The 26,607-nt window shown below is 58.2% G+C and overlaps 1 protein-coding gene across 13 annotated transcripts in view; it reads right to left on the minus strand.

The window, feature by feature from the left end:
* The window catches only part of TRIM9 (tripartite motif containing 9), a 47,839-nt gene extending 22,654 nt beyond the window's left edge, over nucleotides 1-25,185 (minus strand). For all 13 annotated transcript variants that reach the window (XM_040557881.1, XM_040557880.1, XM_040557872.1 and 10 more), the window contains exons 1-2: nucleotides 24,247-25,185; nucleotides 46-141 (exon numbers count right to left, since the gene is read on the minus strand). In XM_040557881.1, coding sequence (XP_040413815.1) covers nucleotides 46-141; nucleotides 24,247-25,065 — 915 coding nt within the window. In that variant the 5' untranslated portion in view covers nucleotides 25,066-25,185. The remainder of the gene's footprint in view (nucleotides 1-45; nucleotides 142-24,246) is intronic.
* Between the last annotated feature and the right edge of the window lie 1,422 nt (nucleotides 25,186-26,607).

A 26,607-nucleotide genomic window follows, 5' to 3' on the forward strand; every position in this document is an offset into this window, starting at 1 on the left:
AGAAGATCCCCAGAACGGCTGCTCCTCCACCGGGAGACACGGTACCTGGATTTGCTGCACCATGTTGCGGAGCTGGACCAGGAACTCTTTTGCCTCCTTGGCTCTGTCTGACAGCCCGTTCAGGGCCTGGGAAAGCTGGCTCTGCGGGGGGAAGAAAGAGCAGGGTCATTTCCATGTCCTGGCCTCGTCCTTGTGCTGGAGCAGCCGACGTGGGTGCCGTTTGGGCTGGGCACGGAGTGCGGTCCCAGCGCCGCCTTCCAGGGGCGCGCAGCCTTCAGCAGCCTGCGGAGGTGTCCTTCTGCCCCCGCTGCCCTGGGAGTGGGAAGGGGAGAAGGAGGGTTAGCCGTCATCTCAGAGGCCCTGGCTTCGGGAGGCACGGACCTGGTGTCCCCCTGCTCCAGAGGTGGTCACGGACACGCCACAGCCATCTCCAGGCGAGCCAGCCGCTGCCCCCTCCGGGTCTGTGCTCGCTGGGGAGCCAGGCACCAGAAATCCTGCAGGGTCTGACCTCTGTGCTGAGGATGATCGGCAAAAGGCCACCCGAATCAGCCCGAAAATAACCCGATCCCCACGGGAACCAAGGCCAAACAGGGTCCTGCCTGCCCCTGCCTCCGCCAGCGCGAGGGCACATCGCTGCCTGCCCCAGCCGCTGCTGAGGGGCGTAACGCAGCGATGTAACGCTAATGCCACGGGCTTTTCATCTTCATCTTTGCAAACATTCACTCAGATCCCCTCTGCTGCGATTTCACTAAGTTGTTATTTCAGGAGCTGGGCAAAGCACCTGTGAGAAGTTACCTCTCGGAGAGATTTCGCATTTTGGGGGCTGCAAACAGCACGCGGGCTTTAGGGTGGAGATGTCCCCAGATCTCCAAAACCTAACCCTCCGTGGTCATGCTGTTGTGCTCCCGGGGATGTGGCAGGGGCAGAGGGAGGAGGTGGGATGGACGGCTGTCGAAGAGAGCAGGGAGCAGCGAGAGGCAGGCGTTCAGTGGCCCAGAAAACGACCTTGCCGCTGCCTCCCCCGGAGATGTTAATATAACCCTAGCGATTTCTGCGCTTCCTTGGTAATTTGTCGTGCCCGAGTCATTAGGACGCGGAGCTAATCAGCGAATGCATCTCTAATAAAAATGGGATTGCTAAGTCAGCTCAGCAGCCTGCCTGGCTCCTCGCCCCGAGTCAAGGGCTGCAGGAGCGGCACTGCCACCGCTGCTCCTTGCGGGGACAACCCCGGCGAGATCCCGTCCCCTCCCCTACAAAACCCCGCAAAAATCCCCGTGGCTCCTGGCCCGAGCTCACGTCTCCCCCCGCGCACAGCTCCAGCCCTGCCAGGTTTAGGGAACAGCTCGGCACGGTGCTTTGCTGGGGGCTGAGCACCACAGGGCTCTGTTCCTCAATACAGCAGGCAGCTAATACAGGAAAGCAGCGGGAGTTCGGGAGGTTTACAAGCTCCTCATTAAAAGTGCAGCGCGGTGTGGTTTTTTTTTTTCTTTTCCTCCTTTCACAAAGCCTTCAGAAAGCTGTTTTTTAATATCAACATACGTTTCGGAAAAAAAAAAAAAAAGGGATCTTTATCTCAGCATAACTCTTTGAGGCTCTCCTAATGGGCAAACGTTTTAAATGTGCCCTTAAAATTTAATGAGAGCTCTGCGCTGCCCACGGGTAGGTCACTAAATGAAGCAGCTTTCACAGCGCAGAGACCTCAGCCCTGTCCACGAGAGGCCGGGCTCTGTTTTGAGGAGGCAAAGGTCTCCTGGAAGACCCCAGAGCAGCGAGCGGGTCTGCCGCCTCCTGGGCCCTGCACCACGGCAGGGCCATGGGGACCGTCGCGAGTGCCTTCCCCGGGGATGCCAGCAGCCTGGGTGATGTCCTGCCTCCTGGGTAGGCTCAAAACCCGAAAAGCTCCTCCATGAGCAGCACAGACCGCAGGTGCTGGCGTCCTCTGGCCTTTTATCTTCCTTCCCACCTCTCCATGCTCCTCCCAGCTCCGTCTCGTGTCCCCAGGACCCCTCTGCTCCCTGGATACCATCTTAGCTCCCTCCCGTGCCCCTGGGCTCCTGCAGCTGGGAGCAGGGCGTCCCATCGCAGCCCCCTAGGAAAGCTCTCTGGGTAGGAGCAGAGCCACCACAACCCTCCAGCTGTGCACGTTTCCCGGCAAGTGGGAGAAGCAGACGGTCCACCGCCTGCAGGCTCCCTCCCGAGCTCTTGCTGCATCCCCAAATGCCTCCCACGTGCGCGGCTCCCCGGCAGGGCGAGCTCTCAGCCTGTGCAGCCCCAGGCTGCCGGGCATCCCCGGCAAACATCGCGCTGCATCCCTGCTGGGGATGCACCCATCTGGGGGCTCGGAGCTGCGAGCCATCGTGGTTAGCCCATTAAATAATGTCAATTAATGCTATATGACAACGCAGCGCGTATGGGAACGTGCGCAGGGGCTCGCAGGCACGCCTGGATGTGTGCAGCGCAGCGCTGCAGGCGCGGTGACAACGTGATTCACAGCCGTGGGACACAGAGAAAACAAGTCCTTCTGTCTTCCGTTATTCTGCTTGTAACTCGGGGGCTGTGGAGAGAAATTAAACGGCCTGATTGGGGCCGTAAATCCTCCAGGTACCTTCCTGGAAAGCCATTACCCTTGGAGCACACCCAAGCTTTAACGCAGCCTGTCGCTTCGGAGGAGGATTTCACCACTGCGCACAAGGGGCAGAGGTTTTCTGCAAGAAAACAAGGAGGCGGCTTGCAGGAACCCCACGGAGGGAGCAAGGGAGAGATGGATGAGTGTGGCTGGGGGCGATGAAGGCTCACGCTGAGGTCTTGAAGGACTGGGGCTGGAGAGACGGGCTGGGGGACGCTCTGGCAGGGCAGCAGAGGGGCTGCAACCCTGCTGCTGCCCCCAGCCTGGCAGCCTGGAGCCTGCCCTCCCGCAGGCAGCAAGATGCCGGGAAGGTTTCTGACCTGCTGGAGAGGTTTCCCCTCCCGGGGAAATGCTGAAATGCTGATCTTTGCATCTTCATGTGGAAAGGAACCATCGGGCAAAACCTCCCGGGCTTCTTGGGGTTTCTCGGGGCCCCGAAGCCTGCCCTGGGACTGGTGCCTGCCAGCAGGGCCGGGAAGGCGGATGGAGACCCAAATCCTCTGCAGCACGGGGTGGCAGCCCGCTTGCATGTGCAGGACCAGAGCCTCACCCCAGATAGCACAGGCAGGGAATTAATGAGTATGAAATGCAGAAAAACATCACCTAGCGCAGTCCTAAAATCAAGCGCATCTGTTCTTCCCAGAAAGCAGCCCTCCGTTACTGACACATTAGCATTAATGGGAGTTAAGCGCTTCAATCTCTGTCCCCGAAGCACTCGGGAGAGAATCCGTCCCCTTTCTGTGCGCACTGATAGCTCTGCAGCCCTCCTTCCCAGGCACGGCTCACAACGGGATTCCTGCCAGCCTTTGGCTCCCCGGTCCCAAAGCACGGATGAGTGCAGTGGGGTGCAGAGAGCCGGGGGCTCCCTAGGGCTGAGCAGGCTCCCTGCAGCCACAAAAACGGCAGGGAAAGCACCGTTTTCACCTCCTCAGCATCCCTCGGAAGGAGCCGGCCTGGTTCTCCTCCTGTACAACCCAGCTGCCACCAGCGGAGGTGATCCGGGTTCACCTGGAGGCGATAACTGCTGCCACCCCAGGAGAGAAAACTCACCCCAAATAACTCCTGGTGTACGCTGAGAGCCCAGGACCTGCTCTGATCCCAGCTGCTGCAACCAGACCCTGCTTCTCCTCTCCTTCCAGCCATCGCGGCCACTTTCTCTGCTGGGACGAGCCCCCAGCCGCCAGGAGACGGGGGCAGCGGGGTGTTCCTTCATAAGGAGGGAAAAGAGGAGAGCAACGAGCCAGGAAAAGACGAGGTGCTGCTCCCAGCTCTTCTGCCTGCGCCCCCGGGAGGATGAGGAGCTGTCGCAGATGCCGGAGGTGCAGTCGTCTGCCTCCTTCTTTTAACTAAAGCACGGGACCCGCAGCCTTGAATCTCGAGGCAAGCTTAGCGTCCGCGATGCCTGGCTAATTAAAGTGGGATGCTTAATTAAAACTCGCATTCAGTCAGAAAACTGACGAAGCTAAACTGCTGACAATCGGTCGGCTTTCCACCGCAGCCACGGGAGCCCGACCTCGGGGCTCGGCGCTGCCTCAGCGGAGGACCAGGGGCTGCGGGGCCCTGCGACGGCAGGGAGCCGTGCAGATCCGCGCCGGGGGGCTCCTTCCTGGTCCCAGCAGGGACAAACGGCAGAAAAATCCCGCCCTCATCCCTTCCTCGTCCCTCCTTTACCCATCTGACACCCTCTCGTTCCCGCTGGGGCCGTCCCGGGGCTGACACAGCATCGCTGCTCCTCGCTGCCTGCGAACCCCCAGCAGCAGCCCCGTGTCCCCGCTGCCTCTGTCTGTGTGCGGGCTGCCTGCTGGATAGCCCAGACCCTTTCCTTCGGCTCCTGAGCACACGCGCCCTGAGAATGCACCGTATTTACTCCGACGAAGACAAGTAAACGAGCCCGAGGCGCCCTGCAACAACCCCAGGGCTGGTGGAGACCACTTTTGTTGCAGCCCACCGCAATCCTTCGGTGTCTTCGGGGGGCAATCAGGCAGCAGAGGGCCCTGAAAGCTGGCCCGATGCACCCGAGATCAGGGCCTGCTCCCTGGTCCACCCCACAGAAGACGAAATGCTCACAGAGCCCGTGGGGCCCGGCTGCTCCTGCTGCCGCAGCTGGGAGCTGCCAAGCAGATGACGCTCCGCACGTGCGAGGCAGGGTCTGGGGATCTGCAAAGCCGATTATCTCCGGGGCAGTTGACACAGGAATTAATTCCAGGGCCTGCACAGGGCCCCCCGCATCTCGGGAAGAGGCAGAGATGCCGCTACACCCGCTGGAATTAATCCAAGACCCTGGTGGGACCTCCTAGGGGGGACCAGGCAATCAGTCTTTCTGCCTGAGACCACGGGAGAGGCTGTTCAGCTTTACTGACAGCTCCTCCAGCTGCTTTTTCATTACGGCTTTTTCATTTAAAAAAGAGGCTGAGGGCTCCCAATGCCCACAAAGAGCAGGACACAGACTACGCTGTGCGCACAGGGAATTTTCCTCCCGCAGCCCCCTCCTTACCCTCCTTTTCCCCTGTCGCCGTGCAGCAACACTGCAGGAGCTGCGCGCCAGGTGAGGATGGAGGCAGGGCAGAATTCAGCCGGCAAAAAATCCTCAGGAGCCCTCTGCCTGCCAGGCAGCCGGCTGGCTGCAGCCCTCCCTCGAGCTGGGGGGCACGGGGCAGGGGGCTTTGCCCCATGCCAAGCCCCAAAGCCAGGCTGCTGCCGGCCACCTGCTAAAATTTGGTTAAAACCACTGATTTTTTTGACAGCGTTGATAAAAGAACAGCAGAGGGGGCATGGGTGTCGCAGCGCGGAGCAGAAATTGTGTGCACAGATGGCCCCGGCCGCTGGCTTTGTTCAGGCGCACACTAGGGCAGTGTATTTCCTCAGCAGGCAGAAGCGATTGAAAGGCCCCAGCCTGGAAATAAGACAAGGATATATTCTTCCCAAGCACAATGACCTTGCTGAAACCCTTTCATAGTAGCGCCGGGGTTCCCTGCTCCGGGGAGCACACGCGGCGCTCTGCCTCCTCGCAGCCTCGCTGCGGGCAATGCCGAGTTTCTAAAAAATTTAGGCTGGTGTCAGGGATGCTGAGACGTCCATCAGCCCATCCGTACCAGCAGGGTGAGCTGCCCAGCCCAGCTCCCTGCCTGGCTGAGGGCTGCAGCTCCCGCCCAGAGCCCTGCACACACAGCTGAGGGATTGGGGTCGGCTGGGCTCAGCCCCAGGCTCCCCCCTGAAAGGACTTTTTTGGTGTTTGGGAAGCTACCTGCTGCGATTTGGTCGCCAGCCCCTGGAACCGTACCCCAGCCGGCACCGGGCACGCTGCTGGAAGTAATAGGCTTAGGGGAAAAACATCAATTATTCTCTTTTCATGGATTTTAATGCGCTTAATTGTCACGCCAAAAGGGCTGGAGAATAACTGGGGCCTGCAGAGCCCTGCCGGGAGCAGAACTGGGGACAGAGCCGAGCTGGTGCGTGGGCTGTGGGGCGGCAGGCAGGATGCCGCTCCTTCCCCCTGGAGCAGCACAGCACCCCGCTGAGCTGCCGACCCGTGGGCTCAGTCCAACCCGATGCTTCCCGGCTCGCAGGACTGCCAGGACATCATAAAATATACATATAATATCAATTAGAATATATAATATCGTTTAGAATATAAAAAATCAATTATAATATATCCTGACTGAATATATCCTAACTGAAACCAGGACAATATGTAACACAAATTATCATATATTAATAATGAAAAAAACACAAAAAATATTAAAATATTAAAATACTTGTATTACAATATTAATAATGAAAACAAGGCAAGGCAAGAGAGGGGCTGCAGAGAGGGACCGATGGCAGCAGGGCACGGCAGGATGCCGCCTCGGACACCTGCAGCTAACGGGGCCACTGGCCTGGAGGCACGGAGTAAGGGGGTGGGTTGTGGCCAGGGGGCACTTAGGTAGGGCACGGGATAACACGAGCCGTGCTGGGGACACGGCCACGCCAGGGACACAGCATGACCCACACGACAAATAAACGACGGCGGGGGCAATCGGGAGAGGTGGGGACTGCTCCCTGCGGCGTGGATGTGTTGAAGACGCTCTCCTCGCTTTGATACAGGACGTAGCGCTTGCTTTGATTTTTAGGGAGAAGAAATGCGAGGAGCAAGGTGTTAGTAACAGCCCTTTGATGCTGCCCAATTAATTCCTGTTCTCCTTCATTAACGCTCAGCACCAAACCACCTCGGCTTCTCACCGACAAAACCAAACGCGCGGCCCTTTGAAATCACAGAGGGAAACGCCAGCTCCTTTAGAGGGGTGCTGAGAAAAACAAGGGCCTGCTGCCTGCCCGCGGGTACGCAGCAAGGGTGGGAAGCTATTTTAAAAAAAGGGCCAACTACTGCAGACCGATGGGGGCGGATCCTGGGGCAAGCAGGTCCCTCCCGAAGCAGGGGAGACGAGGCTCCCCTTCATGCCGGCGCTGAGGCACGTCTGGAGGAGCACGGCCCTGGTGATGGCTGGGTGCAGCCCCCAGCTGGGAGCCCGCTGATCTGTAGCTGCTGGCATTTAGCTGGCGGGTAGCTGCTGTGTGCTGCTGGCGTTTCCTAAGCGCCCTGGGAGCGCAGGGCTCGTTTGCCGCGTGTCGGTGTTGGTGTGTTCCCGGGGATGAATGAGGCTGGCGAGAGGCGGAGGACAACCCGCAGCTGATCGGTGATTTCTCCAGGCTCCTTCCCCTCCCCTGCCAGGCGCAGCTCAGCATCCCCAGGCTGTGCCCTCGGCGGGCGGAGGTGCTCGCAGCTCTCCTGGACCAGTGCTTTCGGACACGTCCCCGAGCAGGCGGTCTGGTTCCTTGCAAGGGATGTCTTTTGCAGGCAGAATCAGCGCCAAACTCCACCGAGGCTCCCCTCTGCAGGAGCTGGGAGGAGATTATCCTCTCCTGGGTAGCTGGATTCATCGGGAGCTGAACCCAGCTGGAGGGATCCGGAAACGAGAGAGGAGATGGGCGCGGATCCAGGCTGCTGAGAGCTCCCCGTGCCCTCGTGCCAAGAGAGGAGAACCACAGATGAGGAGGAGAGAGCGCCCCAACTGCTCACCGCTCCGGCCACGCAGCAGTGTCGGGCACAGCACCACCCAGCACGGCTCATCAGCCTCGTTAGCACGCCCAGCTAATTGGCCTGGGTGCAGCTGCACGCCGTTTGGGCCGTGTCACCGGAGTTGCACCGTGGCCTCGTGCTTGAGATGAGCAGGCTGGGCTTGAGCCCAGGTGGCAAAGAAAATGGCCTGAAATCAGTCAGGGCAGGCCTAAGAGTATGGGTATCGACATACCGAGCTGGCATCCCCCTAGTGCCACCCGGGCTGCCTGGGGAAAAGGCAGATTCGGGCCTCCTCGACAGATTTCCCTCTCCTAAGGATGATAAAGGGCAGGACAACTTGCAGACGGACTGCTAGGAAAAAACACAAGCCTGTGCTGAAGGGAAACTGCAGAAATTGGCTTCCCGGTGCCCCAGCAAGTGCGGTGCACCTTACTCGGAGCTGCTGCTAGACGCCGTTTCCCTTTGGAGCCCTCCCAATGCAGAACCAGCCCCGAGCGAGCATCCAGGAGGGAAACAGAAAGACGGTTTATTGACAGAGTTACCCACCCGTCTGGTGCACAGTCGCTGGAGCAGCCAGCGCACCAAAAATATTGAGAGTAATAACATTCGGCCCATCTAGTTAGAATCGGCCTTGGAAAGCAGGGCTCAGCTCCTGGAGGAGGACTCTGCAGGTCAGGAGGAAGCGTCTCATCGAGCGAGATCCTCCACATCCCAGGCAATCACTGAAATAGCATTATTATTGTTTTAAAGAGTAATAAACCCAACGCACAGCCTTAATTAGAGAGAAGGCAGTTAATAAAGCCAGACACTGCATTTCCTGAGAAGTCTGCTCGGCAGCTAATCTCTGCAGCAGCTGATCCCTGCCCAGGTCTCTGCTCCTCGTGGCATTTTCCCTTGGCTCTCAACAAGCCTCCAAGCCCCGGATTCCTGCTTCCCAGACCCAAGGGAGCGGTGTGGGGCCCTCGCTGTGTCCCCCGAGCTCCGGGACAGCCCCACACGCAGCCTCCCCCGGCGCTGCCTGTCACCCGACCGCTGGGACACGGTGGCCACGTCTCCAGCTCGGCCACCCAGTGCCAGAAGGGGCTCGAGAATGGGTGTGCGATGGGATGAGCTGCTGGCGACACCAGGGGACCGACCTGGCTCCCCGGGGAGAGCTGTGAAATGCTCTTACTTACGCAGAACAAACGGGCACCAGGGGCAGGGCTGCCAGAAGAGGTCGAGGAGCTCTGAAACACTTCTGGTCGGGGCAGGTTTGGGTCTGGCTAGGTGGGCACGGCACGAACTGCCGCTGCTGCTTCTTACGCAAAGAAATTAAAGATGTTCCTGCAAACAGCAGGGTAAATCCCACCGGACAAACCCTATCTGTTTTCCTCCACACTGCACGGAAAAAACACGTACGCAAAGGCTCAGCTTATGGTCCCAAGGGCCTGTTCCACACGCAAAATAAAGGCACTGTGGGTGCGCAAGCGTGCAAATAAGACAAGACCACCACCCTGCAGTCTAAGCTGCCAGGAGATCAGCACAGCCAGTTTTTGGGGTTGCAGTTAGTGCAGGAGCGTGGCTGCAAGCACCAAGTGCCCCCCAGGCACCCAGCCCCGTGCCCAGGAAGGTGCCCACCACAGACCTTACTCTTGCTGCCTTAAAATCATGCCCCATTTGCCTCCAGCCCAATTATCCCCTCCCCACTCAGCCTCCCTGCACGGCTCCTCGCACTCCAGCTCCGCCATCCCATTATTGCATTAAGTCTTTAAATCTGATTACTTTGGAGTTAAATTTAAACCCGACTAACTGCACAAACAATGATTTTTACCAACCCTTCCCCAAACACAGGGGCATCTGAGAAAGCAGGCTGCAAGCCCCACGGGGTGATTCCTCCTCCTGCATTTGGTGCGTTGGCCACCCTTTTGTCTCGCCCCATAGCCTTTAATAACCATCTGCGCGCTGCAGCCCGGTGCGGCCGTAAATAGGCTTGACAGCCAGCCAGCATCTTGACTTTGCTTTGACATTTAATTGCCTAGAAATGCAAACTGCATCGGAGCAGGACCCACCGGGGCAGGAAGGCGCACCCAGGGTGGCGGTCGGCCGGCAGCCGCTGCTCCTGTAGGGCTGGGGTGAGAAAACTTCATCCGCTGGGGCTGGCGTGAGCGACTCAGCACCACTGCTGATGGTGGCCACGAGGTCCCCCGTGGAGGGCAGCTATGGGGTGAGCTCAGGGTGGTCCTGATGTGTTGTCTGCAGGCCTGGAGCCCAAGCCCTGCTCTACCACAGAGGACCAGCCGGGCAAGCCCACGTCTACCACCTCCTGTTGGTGCAGACCAGAGCGTTCCAGAGCTCTCTCCCGCCCAAATCTTACCTTGGCCCAACCGAAGTCCCACCCAGCTACGAGATCCTGCATCTTCTGTGAGGGCTCCCTTCTGGATATTTGCTCTTAGCCACCTTGCAGAAGGCAGGCTGGCACGTATTGAAGTGAACCACATCAGCACTGGAGGGCTGCAGCCCCCAGCTGGTCCCTTCCATCGCTGTCCCAAGACGAAAGGCTCTCAGCCTTGGGCTGCCTTTCCCAGTTTAATATTCCCCAGTGCGATACTGGCTAGTACCTGCTGAAGGAGGTGGTATTTGGTGTCACTAGCACTTCTACTGGCTATTATGCCCAAATTCCTAATGACAAAACCTACCGCGGCGGAAGGGGAAACGTAACTACGCTTCCACCACTACAACTTAAGGCCAAACACCTTGTCGTGCTCATGAAAATGCAAAGCCTGCGACTGCCTGCAGTAACCTTGAAGACCATCCTCACAATTTCCCCCCTCCAACCTCTCCGTTGGAGCCTCCAGTTCTTTCCTTTTTTCCCCTCCAGCCCCACGGTCACCCCGGCTGCTCTCCCGCGTGCTATGAGCGCTGTCACCGTCCTCCAGCCGCACCGGTGCCGGGCTGAACAACTTCACGGCTGCGGAGGACAGCAACCCCCTGTGCTCCCAGGGAGATGCCCCTGCCTTTCTTCGGGAGATCAGGAGTGAATCTCTCCTACTGCCAGGACCCTCTTTTGGAGAGGTTCTCGTATGCTCCTCCGAGGTCTTTGATCAGCCGTGCCGTGACCAATAAAGCACGGGGTACCGTCTCCCGGCAAATACCCCACCGCCCGCCTGTCCATAGAGGACGCAGCAAACCCCCTTGCTTCTCTGACATTTTTAGGAGGATGTGGGTTCTTTATTCATTTTTTTTTTCTAAACGTAGCTCTTGGCTAGTGCTTTAAAGCTCGTGTTTAACGCTGAAGGCCTGGTTAAATCCCCAGAGCCGCTCTGCGTAACGAGCAGCCCAGCGCCGTCAGCCGAACACGGCTTGGGGGAGCCGAGCGGTTCTAGCAGCTAGCCTGGGCTCTCCCTCACGGCCAGGAAGGAGCAGTGGGCTGGGGTCTGCCACCAGCCCCGTGAGATGAGCCCACCTCATTTACCGAGTCCCCCTCATTTACCCAACCCACCCCATTTGCCGGCCAGCCCGCTCAGCACAGACAGTACCAACGCCGGGACGTCGCTGCCTTACCGGCACTCGCTGGCAGACAAGACTCCGCTGGCAGCAGAACTTATTAATTAATTAATTATTCCTAATTTTATGCTTTCTGCTTTTGATACGACTGCTGCTACCAGGCAGCCCCAGCAGCAGCGGGAGGCGGGATGTCACGACGCACGTGGCCTCTGGGCTTCGCTCTGAATTTCGCGAAGATTTAAAACCTCCGAGGTTTTCAGCTTCCACCTCTCCTGATACGATTTGGGAAGGGGCTCCGTGGAAAGCCCGCTCCCTTGTGCTTGGGGGACGTGTTTCAAGTGGCCTCCCGGGAGCCCCGCTAAGATTTTCAGTGGAAATCAGAGTGGCACAGGTGACAAAAGCCTTCAAAGGTGGCGTGAAACTACGACGGAGGTGGGCAGGGAAGGAGGATATCGTTACCAGGACGTCCAACCAGACTGGAGGGATTATGAGAAGACTGTAGACCCATTAATAACAGCGGAAGAATAATAAATCAATAATTTGCGAAGAGCTGGGCTAATGCGTGCCTTAAAAAAATTATTATTTAATAAGAAAGGACGAATGGCTAATTAGGAAGTAACGAAGGACCTGTCAGCGTGCCTACAGCGAGCGAGGAGGCGAGGGGACCCGGAGCTCAGAGCTGAAGGCTGCCCGAATCGCTGGGGCCGAGCAATTCATCTCGGTGCCACGAGGAGAGCAGTTAATGGACTCGCTGAATCATTCAGGAGTATTTATGAAGAAGTGGAGAACCCAGGGAGTACCAAGGGACGGGAGGGGGGAATAATTCACGTTTCCTCCAGTAATAGTTTTCTGTTTTTTTTTAAAGGAAAGAAAGAAGTGCTCCCAAGACCTTAAAGAAAGGAGCAAGGACAGGCGCTGGACTGCAACGGGGCAGAGACCACCAGAGCCCCAGGGAGAGGGAACTTGGCACAGGCAGATGGAGGAGGGGGAAAGATGGGAAAGGCAGGAGAAAGAGGGCAGCAGCAAGAGAGGGAGGCAAGTCCCAGGGAGGACAAGCAAACACCTCAGTCCACAAGACCCTGGCCATGCGCTCACCGTGCCCAGGATTTCTTCCAGCTGACGATGGCCCCTTTGAAGGCCCGGCCACGTCCACCTCCAGCTTCCATCCTGGTCGTGAGGGGGAGCAGAAGGCAGTTCTCCTTTACCTCCAGCAGTGGCAGACCGCCTCGCAGGAGGCTCTGCTCCCTCATTCTGTTAGAAACATGAGCAGGTCTAATGTGGGATAGGAAATCATTTAATCCCTTAGCAGCTGGGATGGGGGCGAGGCACCCAGTGCCCTGAGGAGCCCAAGGACCAGGCGTGGGATGCACAGCACCTCCTGGTCAGTAGAGACCAGAAAAATAGCAGCCCATCACCTCGGTCTCTGTCCCTCCTGTTGCAAAGAAACAAACCAGTGGGAACGTACTTTAATGGGACGGCTGTCGAGGTAGAGGAACCAATGCAGAAACTCTCATCATTTAAATATGAGTGGGGAAGGAGGAAATGAGAGGTTTAGTTCGCAGGGGGCACACCAAGTGGCAGCTCAACTTCTAAGTCAGGGGCCGCAGACGGGATCAGCAGGCAGCATCTCGAAGGGCACACAAGGCTTTGCAGCACTTCACTTTCAACAAAATAAAACGCTTTTACACCATAAATGTACAAACACGTTAGGAAGTGATAAATTTGACACCTCTTTTACAACAAATATGTATTTAAAAGGGTCTACGGAGACCCTGTGCCACGCGTTTTGACAGGCAGAGACCACTCAACTTGCAAAGTGGGCAAAGAGCCCCACTTCTCACTTGGCTGAAGAGCTCTTCTTAAGTCACGGTGTAATTTAGAGGAAAGTAACTTCCAACAAACCCTCTGGGGGTTTAAAACTGTTGGGAAGGAGGTGCTTTGCTAATATTTATAAGCTCAGCTTCAAACGCAGCACCGCGCTGGCCAGCTTGCAGGGATGGCGCTCGGCGGCTCGGGAGCTCTTCTCCAGTTCTCAGCTCTGTCGCGGCGAAGACAAACTTTAAAGAGAATGGGAGAGGATCTGCTGGGTGCGGAGAGCAAACACAGCACGGCGTGCTGGCAGGGCCGGGAGCAGCTTGTTGAAATGCTCTTTGTTCTCCCCGCTGCTGGGCTACGTGGACGAGCAGCAGCAGAGGGGGATCTCGGATGAGTTTCACTCCTCCTGCTGCTTAATGCACAGCAAGGGGCCCCTGCTCAGGACACGGTGCAATCGAGCAGCACCTGTACACGAAGCAGAGGGGCTTCATGTAGTGTGGAAGTGCTAACGGTGCTGTGACCAGCGTCGGTTTCATCAGGCAGGCTCGTGGGGTGCAGAAGAGGATGCAGAGACTCCTGGCAGGTGTCTGAGCTGCGGCATCCACCCTGCAGATGCGGCTGAACAGAGCCAGCCTAGTGGGATTAGCCCAGTGCTCTGCCTGAGCTCATTAGCCCTGACTCTTAATTAGCTCCCAAGCATCGGCCCGGGTGGCCCTGCTGTGACCCCCCGGGTTTCACACGTGCAGAGAAGGAGCTCGGGTCTGACCCGGCCTCTCCCAGCTGAGCTCGCTCGCTGGAAACCGGTGGGAAATGACCCCGGGGCTTGCTGCAGGGAGCACGTGCAGCGGCTGTGCCGAGCCGGGGCCAAAACCGCCTCTGAGCAGGACAAAGGGGCCCTTCTCCTCCTGCCCGGCCGCTCTTCCTCTGCCCATCACGTGCAGGTTGTGGCATCCCCTGGGAACAGAGCGCCCGCATCCTGCCCCGTCGAGGGCAGCGGTGCTGCTGGTGCTCAGCTGCAGGCTCCGGCTATTACCGAGCACACACCGAAAACGTCCATCTATGCATCAGCCGTCTGCTTTTCGGACGTTCCCGGGAACAAGAAGGTAGATCGACGTATTTATGCACGTGCAAAATGGTACGTAACAGCTTATTGCCTTCAAGCTGTTCTATAAATTACCTACCGGCCGCGGGTACATCTCCAGAGCCAAATTCCCCCAGCCTTACGCTGAAGGAGTACATCGCTTCGAGCCACCACCGTTACTCCCAACAGCAGGGATGGCTGCACGAAGGAAGGAAGCAGATACGTCCCTAAATTACTCACCCATCCCACCCCTGCACTACCACTCGGATCTCCGGGCTCCTTCCGACTGCAGCTGCAAATCCACTCGGAGACCCCCAAGCCAAGCAAACCGTCTGTTTAAACCAAACGGCTGCAATATAATAAATATTGATCCTGTAAACATTTTGCTGAGGTTAAAAGCTTTTCACAGAGGCAGTCATTAGGCGCATAGCTCGGCTCTGTACCCCCGGCAGGCACGGTCATCGATAGGTGGTGGATGACAGCAGAGAGCCGGGCAGCCCGAGTCAGCACGGCTCCGCGGCGCTCAGCGCCAGGTGACCACGTTGGGCCTGCAAGCTTCCTTGTATTTAGTCAAGGGAATGCATTTTGGGGCACGTTCAAGTAAAGCGGATGGTTTCTCAGGTTCGGGAAAAGGCCTTTGGAGGGAAGGCACCACGAAGCACAACCCCTGCCCGGCTGCTTCTGAACAGTTCAGCGCAGGGCGGCTGCACGAATATAACCTCTGCTCGTACGCCTTCTTTTTAAATTACCCTCGTTTCACTCTTTATAAGGCACGAGGTGATGAAAACCACGTTCGCTAGAAGGGGATTGTTCCACGACCAGCTCACCCACCTGCAGACAGCCGTGCGTAAATCCCGCTGCCTTCGGGCAGCTCTGGTGATCTCTGCTGCAAAGCTCCGGGCCACGTGCTGGGTGAGGACAAACGCCGCCACCCATCCTCCCAGTGCCGGCTTCCCGATTAAATCTGAGCTCAAATGGCCGATTTTCTGGCTAGCACCTTGCCTTTCATTTGACAGTATAATTACTCTCTGTAGCAGGGAGCCTCCGCCAATTAACTGGAAAGGAACCAAGCGCCGAGGAACCCTTGTGGACGGGGGGATGATGAAGCACTCAGCGGCGTGCTGCCGACAGCGCCGACTGCGCATGGACTAGCAGCATCCTCTAGACCCACTCGGGGGACAAATTTCAGACATAACGGGCACTTTTGACTGCCTTAAAACTTTAAAGAAGCCACTTAAAGTGGTTCTCAGGGTGTGAGCACGAGGTACTCAGAGAAATTCACATAAGAGTTAATAAAGGCATAGCAAGTTCGAGGCACCCAAAAGCAGGAGTTGCCTGTGGACATCGTGGCTTACAATTAAAGTTAAAATACAAATTGTGGCACACAGAGCAGAGCTGGAACAAACCACGGCACTCGACGGCATTCGACGGCACCGCCTGCACGAGGCCTTAGCTGTACCTGAAGTCTCTGAGGCTCTGCACATTTTGCCACTGCAGACCCAGCTGGCATCAAGCGGGGATCTCTCCGGAGCCACGGACTGGTTTTAAAAAACTCGTCTCCTGGATCCGACGTGCCTCATGACAACTACAACAATTCACAGCTTTCTGGAAGCTGGATCCGATGGCAGGAAGGACCCTTATTCACCATACCCACCGTGCCTCTGCAGAGCTGCAAGCAGTCCCAGGAGCTGCAGCAGCCCCATAAAGGCGTCCTGTCTCGGTACTTCATGCCCAGCACCTTCAGACAGCCTGAGAGCAGCCAGATGTCGCTCCCCGACACCGTCTGCTCACAGGTGAACCTGCGCCAAGCAGCCACCAGCACCCAGGGAGCTACAGAACTCTTGAGGTCAAACCTGGGAAGCACGAGCTAAACGCCAGCTGAGGCAGCACACCAACAGCTCCGTGAGCTCTGACACCGTTCCCTCTGACAACCTGCTCACATAATCTCAGGAGATCACCGAGAGGACACGGCCTGTTCCCCTCCTGCTGCACTTCACTGTGCCCTCACTCGCTGTGCACTAAGAACCGTGCCATGGTTGAAGAAATATCTTATGCCTGAGCAGAAATGAGGTTGTTTCCAAGCCAAACCCACCTGCACTGGTTGTCACAGCACACCGGAGCCCACCGACCCGCCCGAACCCCCACACGACTCCAGTTCAACCACAAGCATGCTTCAAGCCAGATTTTAGTCTCGCTTACAGGTAGAGCTCCTTAAACTCCCTTCAGAGCTAGAGGAAAGAGGATATTTCTCCCGAGAGCATTAGGAAAGCAGTCAAGCAGCCTCCGAACCAGCGCTCCACTTCCCCCTGCCGCTGCCCAGCTGCACGGTGGGGAAGGAGCAGGCAGCTGGGATCCCACCTCGCTCCTGCCCGGCAGGAGACGTGCTCCTCCTGGGCATCCCACGGGCACGAGGCACATCCCCACGTGGTCACGGAGGGATCGGGACCCCAGCCACGGCTGGCACAGGGGCTGAAGGCACGTGCCCGGGGCACAGCGACACGAGCCAGAAACCCGCTGCGGCAGGCAGGCAGCCAGCCCGACGCTCGGCGGCGTGCGCCCGTGGGGGCGAGCTGGCTCGAGAAGCGAGTAGGGGCCCCCCCCGAGCTGCTGCAGCCTGTCCTTCACCCCTCAACAGGAGAGCAAGAGAGCCATGGGTGGATCGACCCACCGGTCCTCTGGTCGGCAGCTCCCGGAGCCCAGCACGAGGCACTTCGCCTCCCCAGGCTCCGCGCCGGCATTTCTGGTCACTAGTGGCGTCCCCCAGGGCTCAGTGCTGGGGCCGGTCCTCTTCAATATCTTTATTGATGACCTGGACGAGGGGATCGAGTGCACCCTCAGTAAGTTTGCAGATGACACCAAGTTAGGTGCGTGTGTCGATCTGCCCGAGGGCAGGAAGGCTCTGCAGGAGGATGTGGATAGGCTGGAGCGATGGGCTGAGGCCAACTGTATGAAGTTCAACAAGGCCAAGTGCCGGGTCCTGCACCTGGGGCGCAACAACCCCAAGCAGCGCTACAGGCTGGGAGGTGAGTGGTTGGAAAGCTGCCTGGCAGAGAAGGACCTGGGAGTATTGGTTGATAGTCGGCTGAATATGAGCCAGCAGTGTGCTCAGGTGGCCAAGAAGGCCAACAGCATCCTGGCTTGTATCAGAAGCAGCGTGGCCAGCAGGTCTAGGGAGGTGATTGACCCCTGTACTCAGCTCTGGTGAGGCCGCACCTCGAGTGCTGTGTTCAGTTTTGGGCCCCTCGCTACAAGAAGGACATGGACGTGCTCGAGAGAGTCCAGAGAAGGGCAACGAGGCTGGTGAGGGGTCTGGAGAACAAGTCTTACGAGGAGCGGCTGAGGGAACTGGGGTTGTTCAGCCTGGAGAAGAGGAGGCTCAGGGGAGACCTCATCGCTCTCTATAGGTACCTTAAAGGAGGCTGTAGTGAGGTGGGGGTTGGTCTATTCTCCCACGTGCCTGGTGACAGGACGAGGGGGAATGGGCTAAAGTTGCGCCAGGGGAGGTTTAGGTTGGATATTAGGAAGAACTTCTTTACCAAAAGGGTTGTTAGGCATTGGAACGGGCTGCCCAGGGAGGTGGTGGAGTCACCATCCCTGGAGGTCTTTAAAAGACGTTTAGATGTTGAACTTAGCGATATGGTTTAGTGGAGGTCTTGTTAGTGTTAGGACAGAGGTTGGACTGGGTGATCTTGGAGGTCTCTTCCAACCTAGACGATTCCGTGATCCATCACCCGCAGGGGAAGAAGGGGCAGCGCTTGGCTCCCCTCTGTCCTGCCCATCAGCCCGAGGGCAAAATTTAAAATGATTCCAAGCAAAGCTCTTTGGGAGTATGGGATTTCTTAGTCAGTAATGAGTTGTTGCTGCTGGGCTCCAGGGGAGGTGAGAAATAGTCTCATAGATGAGGAACTGCATCGAGGCGCTAGCTCTGAGTCACCGAGCTGCGGCTGGCTGTGGCACAGACCCGGTCAGGTCCTCATCTCCAGAGAATTTGATGTTGGGGTGGAAAAAGTGCTGCTACAGGATGGGAAGAGGACAACTTGGCCATGTCTGAACTGCACGAGCTGAGCCACCGCTGCTCCTCCTGGACAAGGCCCTCGCGAAGAGCTGGCTGTGATGGAAGGCGGCGTAAGGGGCAGCCGGAGGAACCACAAAGGAGCACCAACACGACACACGTGGGGACAGTCAAAGGCACTTTTCTTCCTCAGACAGCAAGACTGGGCCCGTGCTGGCTCTGCCATGAAGGTCAAGGCTTGTTTTACACTGCCACTTTGCACCCTGCCGAAGGGAGAGCCCTGCCCCAAGGAAACAGGGTGACATTTGTCACCCCGAGCCAAGGACAATGCCGGCTCTCACGCTGTATGGAGCTGACCCGATGCCGTTTGCACACGAAGGGCTCTCAGCAGTTCGCCATTTCTGACGCCCCAACTCACAAAAGCTTTTAGCCACGCCCTGCAATCCCTGCGACTTCCGTTCCGCACTAAGCACAATGCACGTGCTCTCCCGGGGAGGGAGGCTGCAGCTCCCCTTATGGCCTCGGAGGGACTTCGTCACAGCTGTCGTGCCCCCTGCTTCGTGCAAAGCTCTCAGAATATTACGGCAAAGGTGCCCGGATATTTACCTGCATTAGAGGACGACCAGGCTGCTGGGCTGGAGGAGAGGGGCTGTGCTGAACGTGCATTCGTAAGAGGCAGCTTTGGACAAGATAGAGGAGTCCAGGTTAGGGAAGAAGGACAGACCAGGGAGCCTCATGAGTTATTTGGCCAGGATCACGAGGCCGAATCTCAGCAGGGACCCTTGTTCTGTAAGCCGCCCCACACCAGAGGTCCCAGAGCACCGGCTTACCAACCTGCAGTCTTTTTGGTACAGCTGGAACCGTCCTTTAGAACTTGAGAGCCTTTCGTCCTGAGCCTTGGTCGGACGCTTCACCCTCTTCACAGGGAGCGGACTTGCAGCACGCCGCCCTCTGCCATCCTTCTCGTACGTGACCTGAGCTAGGTTCACCAGGGATTGACACCGCTGGCTTTGTTTGGCTTCCTCTAAATAGCCATTTATCCCATCCATCCCAGCAGGACGATCTGAATGGGCACCGAGCGAGCTGGCTTACTTATAAGCTAATTTAACAATTCAGACAGTGAAGGCACAACGCATACCCGGCCACACAGAGTGCCTTCCCCAAGAAAAACAGAGCAGGGAACAGGGCAGGAGATGCAGTGATCTACCTTTTAATTTTTAATTACCCGTTGATATAGCCAGGGAGACCATGGGCAAATCAAAATTGGTCTGCTTTAGAAGAATAAGTACGTGAATCATACAAAGAGGTGATGCGGGACGTTTCTTCAGCCTTTAGGAAAGAAAATGAGAATATCTCCAAGTGCTACGCGCTGGCTCTCTAGAAAGCACGCTACATGCCTCCTCAGTTCCTCTAATAAACATTTTTTAATTCCTTAACCAAATATGAGTTGTTAAAAAAAAAAACACATATCATTGTGAAGATGCACGATGGGATTGTGTTCACCTGCAGACCAGGTTCTAACAAGAGACACCAAGCAAGGTTTTCACTGTAAAAACCTGAACTTTGGGGCGCTTTATTTAGGACAGCGGAAAGCAGCAAAGCGGAGAGCAGCAGCATAAGCCTCTGGAGAACGTGTTTCTGACCAAGATCCACCCCGCACCGCTGTTAGCTGCAGTGTTGGCTGCTGGCACAGCTTGCAACGCCGGTAAACAAACAGCAATGCCTTTTCTCACTCTCATATCATTTACTTAACACCAGGAGCAGTGTTTGCTCTTAATGCTTACTAATTCTCCTGGTTTTCCAGCTATGGATGCAGTGTCAGGAGACTCCCTGGATGACACACTGCCACCTGTTGACATTTCCGGGAGAAAAAGACAAGAATTAGTCCCTGGGCTCATTTTTCACTGCTGGATTTTCACTCGTCTCACCTGAGGTGCTCCTGACTCCCACCACTATAAGCTCAGCCAAAATTACCAAGTTCATGGGATCCTTCATTTGTGAAGTGGTCAGAATTAAAAATCCAACATACCTCCATGTGGAAAGAATGGAAAAGGGTTGAGATATCCAGGGCACAGGAACTTTTGGATGGCGCAGCACAGCGTTGCCCTCTCAAGTCCCTGTACTTTAGGGCTTCCCACTGGAACTGATGGAGCCACAGTGATTTACACGCCCTCCAAGACAGCCCTGGGCCCATTTTCAGCTGCACAGACCTAAGCGGATGCCTCCTGGCATCTAGGGGATGCCGCATTAGCTCCAAGAACATGCTGCAGAACTTGCCGTCCCACATTACCTGTGATTAATGGGCTATTCTTGGACGCTCCTTACTCTGTTAACCGAGGTAAGTGCAGAGGGAAGGGTGGCCCGACAGAAAGCTCTTTTCTAAACAAATGCTAATACAAGAAGGCAGCATCACCTGCAGGACACACGGAGCTGGCGTAAATCCACTGACCTCAGCGCCGTTCCTTGCTTTTTGTGGCTTCCAAGCACCTCAGCCTGCTTGGCGCCCCCAGGAAAATGCGCTGGGGGGGCTGCCTGGCGTTCCTGGGGAAGGAAGGAGACACCCCGCACTGCAGGTGGCAGCCGACAGAGCAAAGGCGCTGGGATTTGGCAGGGCCCTCGCAGCCAGGCTTGGGAAAGTGCAACGGGAGAAGATTAAGGATCCTCACCGCTTCCGTTTTAGCAGCAAATATTTTGCAAAAGCAAACAGGCCTTTGTGCGGCAGCAGCTCCCGGGGGTTTCCCACAGGCTGCAGGAATTCCTATGGGCCCAGCAGCAGCGCCGCAAGAAATCAGCCCCCAGAAACGTTCCTCGGCTGCCCCCAGGCAGAAAATAACAGGCGTGGGCAGCGTGCTCCCAGCCCCTGGTGTGCCCCAGACGCGCAATGCAGTCAGAGCCCATGGGATTTCTGACTCGTAAAGGAGTTTCCCCTGCACCCCACCTGGGCCAGTGGCAGTCTGAAGGAGCCGAGGCTAATTAGCTGCTGCTAATTAGCTTCTGACCGCTAACAGTCGCTGCAGCTGGTTCAGCAGGGGGCTACCTTCAGTTTACAGGCTGGTCTCTACAGCGACCTGCGTGGAGATGCCACGGGGACTTGCAGTCTGAGGACAGTTTGTGTTTGCAGCCTGGGTAAACTCATCCCGGTCTGGAAAATCCTGGCTGAAAGTAAAACCGAGGGCACCGTGCACCTTCTGCTGGAGTCAGGACCTGTTCCTGCTTTGCCGCAAGAGGGTTCTGGACAGGCACCTCACCCGCTCCACTTTTAGCATCGAGGTAAAACAGAAAACAGCCCTGGTTTAAGGCAAAGGAACGGGAAAGGTGCTGGTGAAGAAAAGAGGCTGAGCCCCACGAACCTCTGTAACGGAAACCCACAACCGTAACCCTTCGGTTTGTCTGAAAAAAATAAATATATATTTATATACACCACCGTTAGCGAGCTCTACCAAGAGGGCCTCGAATGTGCAGCGAATGCACGATCCAGCTCCATCTTGTGTTTCTGCCTTTGACATGACAAGCGGCACTACATCTTGTCAGGGTGAAATCCGACCGCTGCAATGTATGTACCAAACTAGGCCAATTCAGATTAAAACCCCGCTCCCCTCTCATCCCTCTCTGAATATTCACCCCTCTCCCAACAGCTGTCCTGGCAGGACGACGGGAAAAGCGAGGATTCCCCGCGACCTGTGCCCGGCTTAGAAACCCTAGCTCCCTGAATTATGCTTTACTGCATCTCAGCACTGATTATTCTGAAACCATCGTCTGCAAGAACCACACCATCAGCTCCCTTTCAGAGGGAAGGAAAAAACGGAGCCGTTCCCAAAGAGATGTGCAGAACCCCTTTGGTGTCCATCCCGAGGCAGAGCACACTGCACTTAGCAGCAGTGCCCAGGGCCGGGCAGGCAGGTAGCGATGCACAAACACAGCTTTCAGCAGCAAGCGTTCATCAAAGCACCCTCAGGTCATCGCAGGCTCCAGCGAGAATCACAGATTCTTCTCAGGTCAGAAATTACGAGCACAGATGTACCACAAAGATTACTTAGCGCGGAGCAGCGTGGTAATCGCAGGAGAGAAGCCAGGAGCCGACCCCTCTGTCCTTTCCTACGAGCTGCAGCGCTCCTTACAGCCACTCACCTCAGCAAAAGGACGAGGCGAAGAGGGACAGTCTCCGTCTTGGTGAGTCTGTCTTGCCGCCAGAGGCCCGTCCTCCTGCCCCAGAGTGACACAGAGGCGGTTTTGCAGGAGGCTCACCAGCTCCAGTCTGCAGGTGCCTTGGTTCCAACCAGGTCCCGAACTGATCCACGTGGTTTGGCGGTCCTGGTGGCTTGGTTCCAACCAGGTCCATAAAGCCTGACCCGTCCAAAGCCCTTGATTTTGTTACGCAGCCTCTCGGAGCACCCCTGAGCTCTGGCGGTGAAATCATTCCTCCAATTATACAACGCTGTCGTGTTTAACCCCAACCAACTTCTTTCCCTCCCCTACCACTGTGAAATGGCAGGAAATCCCTGCCCTGTCACATCCAGAAAAACACACGGACTGCCGAAATGCAGGCTCACCTTCACTCTCCAATTTTCAAGACGATCAAGGAAATCGCACGAAAACCATCGGTTCAAGTAACTTGGCAGTTCTGGGTCTGTTGGCTGCATCAGGGAAATACCACATCGATTCAGCCTCCGTGAAAAGGTACCTTGAAACGAAAGCTAACCGCTCACCCACGAACGCGCCGTCCTAAAGACCACAGGGACAGAACCTGAAGTACCTGGGCGCACACCACGTTGCCCAGACGCCCACGCGTGCATCTCAGCGCCTTGCTGGACCCAACTCAAAGCAGGAAGGCGTCGGGCTAGCGGGAGCACAGCGCCGCAGCCAAAGCCTTACAAAAAGGCCCGGCACCCGTGAGACTCCTCTTGTTTAAGACCACCGCTGAGCGCCAGAGCCGGCTCCTGTCCCGCTGCGCGTCAGCACAGCCCCAACCCATTCATCCTTCGCTGGGCCAGGCGCCGGAGAACAGGCCGTTCCCGCGGGAGAGCTGGCGCCGGGATTTTAATGCGGCGAGCACGCGCCGGGTTTCCTAGCGGGCAACATGCTCACGGCACCTGACAGCTACCGTGCTGGGGGAGAAGAGACTCCGTGCTCCCAGGAAAACGGGGCCAGGACAAGCTGCTTCCAGCAGCAACAGGCACCGCTGTACCCTTCCTCCCTCTGCAGTCCCCCTCGGCTCCAGCCTTCCCTCTCAAGCAGCACGGTGCCAAGCACCCACGGAGCCAGCACACGTCAGGGAGCCGCAGCCCGGCCGTTTGCATCCCCCAGGGAGCCACAAGGCAAAGCACAGCACAGAGACGCTCCCGGAGAGGGATCTCCCAGCCCCTTTCAGCAGGGTCACGCGTGTCCCCACCTCTCCCCGACTCCTCACCAAGGGGTCCCCCACCTCCTCCCGCCAGCACCCATCCGCTGGAGCAGGGGGGAATCACGTCAGTGTTCACGCAAGGAGCGCGGCACATCCCCTCGCGCCCTGTCCACCCACGCCCCCGTCCCCTCCGTCCCCACTCCCCCAGGGAGGTGAGCTGAGGTTAGCGCTGCGAGCAGGGAGGGAGGCGGCGTGGACCGGGTGGCGCTGAGCCAACGTTGGCTGCGTCCCCACCTCCCGCGCTGGGACCCTCTCCTCCAGCGAGGACGCGTGTGGGAGCGAGCGCGCTCCAGCGCAGCTGATCAGCATGCGGGGACAGGCACCTCTCCCTGCTGCCGGCCCTCCTCCTCCTCCTCCCGATGACTCAGTGCGCAGGAGGAGGCAGGCAGCCCTTCCTCGGCGGCCCCGCACCGCATCCCGTCCTCCGCCGAGATTTCACGCCTCCCTCCTGCCAGCAGCATCCTTCCCGCCTGCCTTCCCAGCTCCGCACCCCTGCCAGCCCCGGTGGGCATCGCCACGCGGTTTGGGGAGCATCTCCTGCCCTCCTCTGCACGAGGCCACCAAAAGCAGCAGGGTGAGGGTGCCGGGATGGGTGGGTGATGCTCACGAGAGGCAAGGGCGGACGGATGGCACGGGGGGACGGTGACCCCAACCACGGTGGGATGGTGACCCCAGCGTGGGGGGACCACGACCCCAGTACACGTGGAGACCCCCCCCACGCAGGGCTCGTCCCGGTGCCGTGTCGGAGGCGAGGCAGCCCCGGGCTCACCTTGTGCAGCTTCCACATGGCGCCCAGCGCCTTGACCTCGTGGCTGGAGTGCTTGCCCTCCTCCAGGCACTGGTAGCAGACGGGGCTCTTGCACTGCACGCAGTACATGCTGTGGTTCTCCAGCTCGTGGTCCGTGCAGGTGGAGATCTTGCGGGGGCTGAGGCGCCGGCTCACCCGGCCTTGCGCCGGCGGCACCAGGCGATGCTTGGCCAGCGGGCCCCGCGGCGGGTGGCAGCGCAGGCGGCAGGGCTCGCAGTAGAAGACGTCGCACTGCTCGCACATGACGGCCGCCTCCTTGGGCGCCTTCTCGCACAGCTGGCAGCGCAGCGCGGCCGCCCGCCCTTGCTGGTAGCGGTCGATGACGGCCTCCAGAAGGCGGTTGCGGGGGAAACCTCGCAGGCCACGCTCGTCCAGGCCCAGGCTGCGGTGGCACTGCGGGCACGTCAGGCAGGCGCTGCGGGGCGGCGGCGGCGGGGCCAGGGCTGCGGGCGGCGGCGGCGGGGCGGCCGGGGGGAAGACGCGGACGCCGTTGGGGGACTTCTGGCAGGGGGTGGTGGGCGCGCTGGCGAAGCCGCCGTAGGAGCCGTAGCCGCTGTCGGCCTCGCTGTAGAGGCTCATCTTGTCCAGGTCCAGGTAGTCGTAGTCGGAGGCGGCCGAGCCCGAGGCGCGGCGGCTCTGCGGGGACTCCGACTCCGGCGTCTGCACCAGGATGTTGCGGGCGCACGCCTGGCACAGGTTGTGCGAGCAGGGCAGGATGATGGGCTCGCGGTAGAAGGAGCCGCACACCGGGCATTTCAGCTCCTCTTCCATCTCTTCCATAGGGGACCGGGGGAGAGCGGCGGCCGCGGCGCGGCCCGGGGTTGGGGTGGGGGGGAAGCCGAGGGGAAGCCGAGCGGAGCCACCCGGCGCGACCCGCACCTCACCGCGCCTCGGCGCCGACTGCCGCCCGCCCGCCGCCCGCCCGCCGCGCGGCCCGCCTGGCCCCGCCCCGCGCCTCCCCATTGGTCCAACGCCGGCTAAGGGGGCGGGCGGAGCGCCGCCATTGGTTCTGCCGCCTGTTCGTCCGCCCTGCCGCCCGCCCACCGGCCGGGCGCTGCGGGGGGCTCTCCTCAGGGCTGCGGAGCGGAGGCGAGGGGCCCGGCGGTGCGGTGGCGGCGGGGTCTTCCTCCTCCGCCTGCCTCCGCCGCCTCCCCGCTCCGTTACTGTGCCCCCGCCGCCCCGCCGCAGTCCCCTCAGCGCCCGAGGGGAGCATCCCCGTCAGCACCGGCTCCTCGCCGGCCCCCCGGGCAGCCCACGGTGCCCGCTCCCGCCCGCCCACGGGCCCGAGGGTGCCCCCCAAGATGGCGGCCGACCGCCGGCCCCTCAGTCAGCGAACGGGGGCTCGGGGCCGCGGTGTCCCGCTGGGTGCCAGGCGGGCGGCTTTTAGAGCGTTATTCTGTGATTCTGTGGTTGTTTCACACTCGTTTCACGTGCGGTGGGCTCTCTTCATGGGCTCTGTGGTGACAGAACCCAGCGCTGAGGGTGGCGCTGAGGTGGAACAGGTGCCTGGCAGCACAGCCCCCCGCTGGCCGCACACCGCAGGATGGCGTACAGCCCTCTCCTGGAATTTAATGCCCCCCTCCTCGCCTTTAAGAACTCCCTCCCTGCCTTTAAGAACTCCCTCCTTGCCTTTAAGAGCCCCCTCCTCCCATTTAAGAGCCCCATCCTCACATTTAAGGGCCCCCTCCTCACATTTAAGAGCCCTTTCCAGGTCATGCTGCTGCTGCTGCAGGGGCTTTGCAGGGCTGCAGGGTGCTGAGCCCCTGGGCCCTGGCTGAGCAGTGGTGGCAAAGGGCAGTAAAGGAGCTCAAGTCCAGGCAGAACAAGAGTGTTTTGCCGGAAAATTTTGCATAGGATGGGATATGTGTGGTATGGGGGTCCCCTAGGGCTCCTGCTGACAGTATGACTTCATAATAAATGCAACACGCTATCAATAATTTGATAAACTTACATTTTTTCTATAAAATTAATGTGTTGATGTGCATGCTCATGCATGTGCAGAGAGCGAGCATGGCCAGCTCTGTGCTGGGCAGCCCTCTCGATGCGCCGAGCACGGTCGAGCTTGCTCAGAGACCCCAGGGTGTCTCCCACCGCTAACCAGAGCAGCGCTTTTCAACCTTTCTTAACGCAAAGAAAGGCACCTGAGGTCTTAAAAATAACCTGGCAATGTGCAGTGCTGCATAGCGGCTCCTTTTCAGCCAGCTGAAAATTAAAATTACTTGGAATGTTTCTGTGTTATCTTTTATTTCCTTCTCTTTGAACCAGCGTGCCCATGTTTGGGGCTGTGCGGGACTGCAGCTGCTCTGTGGTGATGCCTTTGGG

Source organism: Cygnus olor, chromosome 5 (assembly GCF_009769625.2).
Source record: "Cygnus olor isolate bCygOlo1 chromosome 5, bCygOlo1.pri.v2, whole genome shotgun sequence".
Taxonomy (NCBI): Eukaryota; Metazoa; Chordata; class Aves; order Anseriformes; family Anatidae; genus Cygnus; species Cygnus olor.